The sequence below is a fragment of the Ammospiza caudacuta genome, chromosome 28 (genome assembly GCF_027887145.1).
Source record: "Ammospiza caudacuta isolate bAmmCau1 chromosome 28, bAmmCau1.pri, whole genome shotgun sequence".
Lineage (NCBI taxonomy): Eukaryota > Metazoa > Chordata > Aves > Passeriformes > Passerellidae > Ammospiza > Ammospiza caudacuta.
Genome location: NC_080620.1, coordinates 1,774,533 through 1,783,493, shown reverse-complemented (window position 1 = coordinate 1,783,493; position 8,961 = coordinate 1,774,533). Strand labels below are relative to the sequence as shown.

The window sequence follows — 8,961 nt, the reverse complement described above, 5'->3', positions numbered from 1 at the left end:
TCATGCTTTGGAGAAAGTGCTTGTAGACGACGAGGGGACGCCGGGGTTGGCGCCGGGCTCCTCCTGCCAGCGGTTCATGCAGCGCCGGCGGGCGTTCATGAAGAAGTTGCTGACGGTGTTGAGCTCCAGCCCCAGCTGCTGGGAGATGGTCATCTGCATCTCCTTGGACGGGCGCTTGTTCTCCTTGAAGATGGCGATCAGGGTGCGGCGCTGCAGGTCCGTGAAGACCAAGCGCTGCTTCTTGGGCTGCAGGCTCCGGTCCTTCTGCTGCTCCTGCTCCTTGCGTTTGCAGGCTGGGCACGTTCAAAAGAGAGAACAGGGATGTTAATCTGGGCTCCCCCACCCTGGCCTGCTTGCAAAATCCAGGCTGCCTCCCAAAATCCAGGCCCTTCCCGCCAGGAATTCGCTGGTTTGTGTCCCACCGCTCCCTCCTCTTCCTCCCTGAGCCTGCTGAGAAGGGACAATGGCCTCTTGTGGCACCAGGGTGACAAAAGCCTGAGGGAAGCTCAGGGAAAGTCTCAGCATCTCCAGCTGACCCTGGGCTAGAGGAGAGCCCTGGACTGCTCTGTTCCCACAGACTGGCTATTGGGATTCAGCCCTAAATTCTGGGGGTTATCCTTCGGCCTCGCTCAGCGTGGTCTAACTCCTCATCACCCCTGGGAATGTCCCTGGAAGACTCAGGGAACCAGTGGCTCCTGGCCACCACATCCAGCAGCCAGCTCAGAAATGCAGGGGACAGGGACATTATGGAAAGGTCCCTCTGCAGCCTTAATCCCACAACATCAGCTTGGACAGACCCATCATGGATCCACCTGCTCTGGGAAGGGTTTTCCTCTCAGAATCACTGGAGGCTCCAGGAAATTCTGTCTCCCCTGTGTGCCTTTGCTACCAGATCCTCTGGCACATCTGTCAGCATTGAATTAAAAGCTTTCCCTACAGGTTTGGCAGGAGGCAAAGGTCAGCACAGAGGGGCTGCCACAGGGGGAAGCCAGGAAAGCGCCCCTGACCCCAGCACTCTGCATGAGGGCAGAGAGGGAGTAAAATAAATAAATATATGAATTTTAATTGTGGGGATATCAAGCACAGTGTTGGTGGAAAGGGGACCTTTGCTATGATATTTTCCTAGAAAACTGTAAAATGGTGGACATGGCTGATCCAGTCCCTGCTCAAAGCAGAGCTGACCCTGAAGCTGTCAGGTTTGATCTGGGTGCTCAGGGACTCAGCCAGACATAGAACTGCAGGAACCTGAGATGCCATGGGCAAGGCAGGGCATGGATCTGACCCTGCTGGGCTGGGGACAAAGCATTTCCTCCTGGGAAGCTCAGAAAAGAGAGATCAAACTGTGGGCTCAAGACTTCCCAAAGGCAGTCCTGCTCTTGCCTGGGGCAGCAGCAATTTTTACCTTTGGGGTTTCTTGGTTCAGATTTTCTGAAGGATTTTTCAGGGTCCCTTGAGACATTTGCTGTCTGGGTGTCAGATTTCAGCTTGGCACTTGCAGGAGCCTCTTTGGCCTGGAGGCTCAAAGCAGTTCCCAGCTCCAAGCACAGAGCTCGGAGGGGCCAAGATGCTGCAGGGGCACAGGACAGGCATTTCCCTTGGGCTGAACCCCTCCCTGCTCTCCAAACACACCTCCACAGCCACAGGGGAGGCAATGTGTAACTCAGGAGTAGCTGTTTGGAATAATTTCTTCCTCACTGGAAGATAAACAATCTCCTCCTCCTGTAGTTGCTCAGCTTCCTCAACTACCAGCCCTCTTCCCATCACCTTGAACTGTGAGAGAGGGATGAGATCCACCCCTTCCACCCAGAGCTGAGGAAATCTGGAGCTCACTGAGGGACACAATTTATGCAGCAGATTGAGCTCTGTGTCCCAGCTGCTGGGCTCAGTGCTGGCCCTGTCCCCACGCCGTGCTGGGAGCCACCAGCTCTGCTCCCACTGGGCAGGGCATGGGAGGCACCAAGCTGGACACCAAGAAACCAGCCAGCCCTGGTAAAGCCAGTGGAGAACCTTCCATTGGTAAAGCCAGTGGAGAACCTTCCCTGGTAAAGCCAGTGGAGAACCTTCCATTGGTAAAGCCAGTGGAGAACCTTCCCCTGGTAAAGCCAGTGGAGAATCTTCCATTGGTAAAGCCAGTGGAGAACCTTCCATTGGTAAAGCCAGTGGAGAATCTTCCATTGGTAAAGCCAGTGGAGAATCTTCCCCCAGTAAAGCCAGTGGAGAATCCTCCTCTGGTAAAGCCAGTGGAGAATCTTCCCCCGGTAAAGGCAGTTGAGAACTTTCTCCTGGTAAAGCCGTGGAGAACTTTCCCCTCCCCTTCTCCCCCTCCCCAGGCAGGTTTGGCTGCACACCACCATCCTTAGGGACAAAGGGACACTGAGTGATGCCAGGGGACCCTGTCCCAGTGGTACCTTACTCAAACAGCCAGCAGAGAATGTGGAAACCTACCCTATGACCATCAGATGCTTGCAAAAAGAACAAACAAAAAAAAGCCTTTATAGAAAATTTGACTTTTTCCCCCCAGACATGAATTTTTAAAAAGAACCCACCCCAAATGTCCCCCCAAGCCAAACAACAAACAGAAACACTCCCCCCACACTTGTGCCCCAAGCCCACCCACCCCAAGCCCTCCCAGCACCCCTGGCATGCTCAGCTCCTCCTGTGTCCAGGGTGGGCTCCTCACTCTCCACTCACAGGGGTTCTGCCCTGCAGGATGGCCCTGGGAATGTCTCCATGTGGATGGGAGATGTGACCCAGCTGTCACCCTGGCCATCCAGTCTGTCCTCTTGCTCTCTTTCTGCTGCCACCCACTCCCACACCATGCTGCACATCCAGCCCAGGGTCCAGCCTCTCAGCTTTCCACCCTCCCATTCCTTTTTTAGCAGTGATTATTACACCCCAGTCTCCCATCAATAACTCCGAGCTCCGAGGCAAACACAAACCACCAGGGTACAACTGTGCTCCTGCAGTGGCAGCAGTGCCATTGTCCAGGCACAGGTGACATCCTGCTCCTCGCCCCTGCTAGTTTGGGTTATTTATTTTTGCTAGTTTGGGTTATTTTTTCCAGTTTGGGTTATTTTTGGCTTGCACTGCCACATCCCCCATTTCCTGTGCTGGTTTGTTTATTTATTAATTTCCCTTTCTGCTGACACAGCCCCACTCCCTCTCCCCAGCTCAATCTAATTACAGCTCCGCGCAGCAGCGATCGATGCCGGCGCTGCTCAGATCTATTTACGGCAGCCATCAACCCCTCCACGGAGGATCTTTTTCCCATTCCCCATCCCCTGGGTGCTGCTTTCCCAGGCAGCCTGCTGCTGGCTGTCCCCACGTCCCCACAGGCAGCCAGGGACGAGGGGCAGCCAGGTGTGGCATTCACATTCTCTGGAAAAATTCCCTTCGCTCAGGATTTTTCTCCTGGGGAGCTGAGAAGCCTCAGAGAAAAGGAAAACAATTCTTATCTTGTTTGCTTCTCCTGTGTTGTGCTCACATGTGGGATGTGTTTGGAGATTGTTTACCCACAGGTGATTCTTTCATTGGGTTCTGCTGTGAGTTGTTTTCACTCTTTGGCCAATTGGAGCCAAGCTGTGTTGAGACTCTGGAAAGAGTCGCAAATTTTCATTATTATCCTTTTAGCATTCTGTCTGTATCCTTTCTGTATTCTTTAGTATAGTATTCTTTAATATAATATACTATTATCAAGTAATAAATGAGCCTTCTGAGAACATGGAGTCAGATTCATCATTCCTGCCTTCATCAGGCATTCCCTGTGAATACAACAGCCAGGGGCACAGCTCTGCCTCTCACCCACACCAGATGTGGGTCAGGTATTTTCTTTGTGCTCCAAAATCCCTTTTTCCCCCAAGTTCTAAGATCCAAACAGTCCAACCTTGGCTTAATGTTTTTCCATCATGTCCTTCCTGGCTCTCTGGGCTTGGCTGTGGGGATGGTGACATTTCCACCCCTGACTCTGCATGTGTTCCCAAAGGACAGGGGTCATCCTGCTCCTCTTGGGGCATAGAGGGCCCTGGCAGTACCAGGACCAATTGTCCCAGCCCCAAAGCTGAGCTCCAGGAGCTCTCAGAGGTGCTCAGGGTGGGGTTGTTGGGGTGGCTGTGCAGGGACAAGGTTTGGGCTGATGATCCCTGTGAGTCCCTTCCAGCTCAGGATATTCCCGTCTCCCATGGCTCTGTTGGCCAATAAAGGGTTGGGCTCACCCACACTGGGGTTTTCTCCTCTCTCAGCCCCTCCCCAGCTCATTTCATGCCCTCCAAACCCAACCAAGGAGCCCAGAAGTGACAAGGGGGGTTGGCAGGTGCAGTGGGATGAGGTTGGTGACAGATCCCTCCACACACCGGGCACACAATCCAAACATCCCATCCCTGAGGCAGCTCTGACCCAGCTGCAGAAAAAACAACAGGGAGCAAAGACAAGGAGGAACCTCGGGCAGGGAAAGCAGGAGGAAAGAGCTCCAAAAGGCAGAAACATCCTCTCCTCCTCCCCAGAGGCTCTGCCCAGGGTTTCTGCCTCCCGGAGCCTCATGTCAGAGGCATCGCGTTTTCCTTGACTTCACCTTGACAGCTCCGAGCAAAACATCTCCCAAATCATTTCAGAGGGGACATAATGGAGACAATCAAATGGCTGCTGCTCAGGAACTGCGATTATGCCTCGCAGCGTGAACCCCGCCAAGCATTAAACTAATACCTGATGGCTTTGCAGGCTCCCACAGCCTGTCAGACCCTGCTTGCTCTATTATACCAGCAAACCTCTGCTTTTCGGCCCCAGCGTGCTCTTCCCTCTCCATTCACTTGCAATACAACCTGTAATTTTCTGCCCACTTTGCTTAAGTGCTGGTGATTTGTTGAAATCACAAAAGACAGCCAGGGGCTTTCAGAGCGAGCAAGCCGGCTGTAAGCAAGGTTGGGGTGGGGGGGGAAATTCTGCACAAAACCCACCGGTTTCTCTCTTTTTCTCCTTGTCAAATCATCTCGCAGGGGTGGAAGAGGACTGAGGAGCATTTATGGGCTCAGAGGGAGGTGGAGGAAGGGATGGAGAGGGGGAACCTGGGTGTGGTTGCCAGGTGGGGACAGGTTGCCCTGGTGCAAAGGTGGGATGGGCTGATGTGGGAAATGGATTTACAGAAATTTCTCCAAGCCTGGCAGAAGGCTCACCCAGTGTGCACCTGTATGCAAACCTGGAGATAAGAAATGCTGATTTAGAAACACCATGGAATAGGACAGACATTGCTGAGATAGAAATGGAACTAGAAAGTTTCAAAGGGTGGCCTTGCAAATAAGAGTGGATACTTTGGAGAAATAGAACTCTGAAATATGCGTTGTTTTGGGACCCACGAGGGGGTAATTTTGGATGATTGGCTTTAAGGCATCTACAGCATGGTGTGGCTAAAGCTGATAGGCCAAGAAATGTTTATAATAAATTGTAATTAGGAAATAGCTGGCTTGTGATCGTGATGGTGTGAATAATACCATCTGTATTGTCTCACCCTTCTCATGAGACTGAAATTGGAATAAAAGCTTTTAAAACACCTCTCAGTTACCCCATCTCTGGGTCAGAAAAGGGTCTAATCCAACAGGCTGATTCCACTGGTGGGAAAAGGCCCTGAGCAAAGCTGGCTGCTCTCTGTGCTGTCTAGATGGGCCCAGCCCCTGGAGTGCCTCAGTTTCCCCCTCTCCTTGAAGGGGCAGAGAGGTCTGAAAGGAGGCTGGAGCCAGGTGAGGGTCAGTCTCTCCTCCCAAGTAACCAATGACAGAAGGAAATGACCTCCAGTTGCACCAGGGGAGGTTTAGATTGGATATTAGGGAAAATTTCTCCATGGGAAAGGTTGCCCAGGGAAATGGTGGAGTCACCATCCCTGGAAGCGTTCCAAAACTGTGTGGATGTGGCACCTGGGGACATGGTTTAGCAGGGGACATGGCAGTGGGGCTGGGTTGGTGGTTGTCCTTGATCCAAGAGCTCTTTCCAGCCTTAATTCCATGGCTCTGTGATGTCCCTCCATTCCCAGAGGAGGGGCTGGGTGTTGCTGGTTCAGCCCCCACCTGCTCTGGGAGGTTTTTGGAAATTCAGCTCTGAGCAAAGAGCTGGATGAGCCCAGAATGAATCTCATGAATGAACCTCGTGGTGTCTGCTCCCCCAGGCTGGAGCAGAGACCAGGGAGCTTTATCTCCAAACCAGAAATCTTCTGGTCCAGTGGGGCTGCCTGGGTGCTGGGGCAGCTCTGAGAGCTTGGTTTGATTTCTCTTTGTACTGCAGGAAAAAAGAGATTTGTCACAAATTGGGGTCTCCAGCAGAAATTCAGATCTTCTCCAGCTGGGAGAACACAATGCTGACAGAACAGAACAAAGGAAAAGTGCTCAAAAATCAAACCTCAACTTGCTTTTTGCCTTTTTTCTTTTCCTGAAAGGCACAGGGGTGGTGGGATAGAGGAGTAATCCCATGGTTGGCTCTCACAATTAAAAGGCAAATATCCTGTATATTTGTTAAGAGAAGTTTTATAGATTTATAGTTGTGTTTTACCCCTTTTGTGCTGTTATCAGGGGTGCTCTGGGTTTGGGACATTTGGGAGGGTGGGATTGTCACTATGGCAGCACCTGAGCTCCAATCAGGATTTAAGGAAGTGAATTCCACCACTGGACAGCAAAGAAGGAGTTCATGGATAGAACTTTGGGAGGAACAAAAGGGTTAAATGGCAAAATTTCTGTTGCATGGGTGAACACATGGTGGGAAAAATACCCTGCTTCAGGTGCTGTAATATTTTCTCTGTTCAGTCTGCTGTTGTATTTTTGATAAGATTTTAATAAACTTTTTAAATTTTTGGAAGAGAGTATCATTTTTTTGGAAGTGAGTATCACTTCTCACAGTGCCAACCATGGAATGACCTGCAGAGCCTGCCCTGCAGTGCCCATTCCTGGGATTCCCCAGCCTCCATAAAATGAATTTTATATTAGAAAGTGATGGTCTATTAATTTCCTTAACTAGTGTGGTAAATATAGTTTTCGGTTATAACAAAATGTTAAAATAGAAACTATGCTATGTAAGATACTTTTTTTAAAGAGAGGACACACTGGGATGGCAGCCACAGGACACCTGAATCTTTCAGAGAAAGAGAATTTATTGCCCCATTATCAGAAGAAACGAACTTCTTCCCGCCTTGCTCATCCACGAAGACACCGTTAGGATTAAGAGGAAGAAGCTGACACTGACCAGACAGAATCCTGTGTTTGAATGGAATTTATGCATCATGTATGAGATGTATGAATATGCAACAGGTTATTGTTTTTAAGGGTTAATCCTCTGTTAACTGTCCTGTTTTGGGCTTATGCTGCCCAGAAAAAGGTACCTGGATGTCTGTTACTCTTTGTTTTAATTGTCTCATATTGTCCTAATCCAAATCGTCCAAAATCATTATTACTCTAATTATATTACTATTTTTATAACCATTTTATCAATATCAAACTTTTAAAATTTTAAAAACAAGTGATTGGCGTTTTTCACCCTTCCCTTCCCTTCCCTTCCCTTCCCTTCCCTTCCCTTCCCTTCCCTTCCCTTCCCTTCCCTTCCCTTCCCTTCCCTTCCCTTCCCTTCCCTTCCCTTCCCTTCCCTTCCCTTCCCTTCCCTTCCCTTCCCTTCCCTTCCCTTCCCTTCCCTTCCCTTCCCTTCCCTTCCCTTCCCTTCCCTTCCCTTCCCTTCCCTTCCCTTCCCTCATCGAGATTTCGGTTCCTCAGCCCAGGGAGCAGCTCTGATCCAGCTGAGCTGGATCCAGCATTTGTTTTGCACTGTATATTTTTCTATATGTACTTTTCTTACAGGTTAGAAATTTGTTATCGACCCTTGCAGGTGATCTTTAGGTTTTAAAATGGTAATAGGTGGTAAATTCTTGGTTAGAGCCTTTGCAGCTGAAATTTGCCTGTGAAGTTAGCAAATTAATGTTCTGTGTGTGTGTTAATGGGGCTAGGATGTTCAGATATTGTATTCTTCAACTCTTCCAGTTTGATCTGGAAATAATGCAATGGATCTGGCTGTGCCAGCCACCCACACCAAGCACCCCACACTTTGCCCACAGCCCCAGGGGTTGGCATCTGGAGGGAAGGGGCTGGAAAGGGAAGCTCGAGCCCTCTGTGCCCTGCTTGGGTGCCAGGGGTCCTTCCCGAGATGGGGGTCCCGATTTGGGCTCAGCCTCCAGGACAGCTCATTTCCTCTCCTGCACTTCTCAAGCCTGGCCTGCCCTTCCAAGGGTGGCATTTTCAGATTTCCCAGCGCTGAAGCAGAGAAGTTTGTGTGGTTTGAGGGTGGCTGAAGCGATCCAAAGGAGCTGTGGCTGCTGCAGCCCGGCTCGGCTCCATCCCTCCACTGGGTTTACCCTTGTCCTCCCCAGGAGAGCTGGTCTGGCCCTGATGGCAGCCACCAAACCCCTCCCAGGGACACCAAAACAGCTTCACATGACTTAAAAAGGTGAATTTGTTGTTAAGAACATTTCCTTTCTGCACGGGTTTCATTTCCCACTCGCTTTTCCAGCCTCCTTTGTGAAGGCAGACCTGGTGCCCTGCTCTGCTCTCCCCATCACCCAGGGAATGGGGATCAGCTCTGCTGCGATCATCTCCCCCATTTGTCCTATTTCCTCCCTTTCCAGGCCTGTTTTTGGACCAGAATCAGCTGCTTTTATTGCTCCAGAGGACACCACGGCCATGGGGAGCTGCTGCCGGGACTGGAGCGCTGCCGTGGCCAGGCAGGGCTGGGCAGGAGCCCCGGAGCTGCTCGGATCTCCTCGCTCCTCTCCCGAGTCAGCAGCACTTAGCGAGACGAGAGCAAATTGGTGCTAATGAAGTGCCGGAGTGAGGCGGCAGCGCCCGGAGGGACGGCAGGGCGGAGGGGATGAGGCTGGAAATGCTCCATCCCCTGCAATGAGTTTTCCTCGGAGCCAGCTTGTGCTCAGCGCTGGTGCAAGAGCCC

At 51.1% G+C, this 8,961-nt stretch overlaps 1 protein-coding gene across 2 annotated transcripts in view; it reads right to left on the bottom strand.

The window, feature by feature from the left end:
* Nucleotides 1-8,961, bottom strand: part of ONECUT3 (one cut homeobox 3) — a 29,308-nt gene continuing 20,347 nt past the window's right edge. For both annotated transcript variants that reach the window (XM_058821177.1, XM_058821176.1), the window contains one exon: nt 1-293. In XM_058821177.1, coding sequence (XP_058677160.1) covers nt 1-293 — 293 coding nt within the window. The remainder of the gene's footprint in view (nt 294-8,961) is intronic.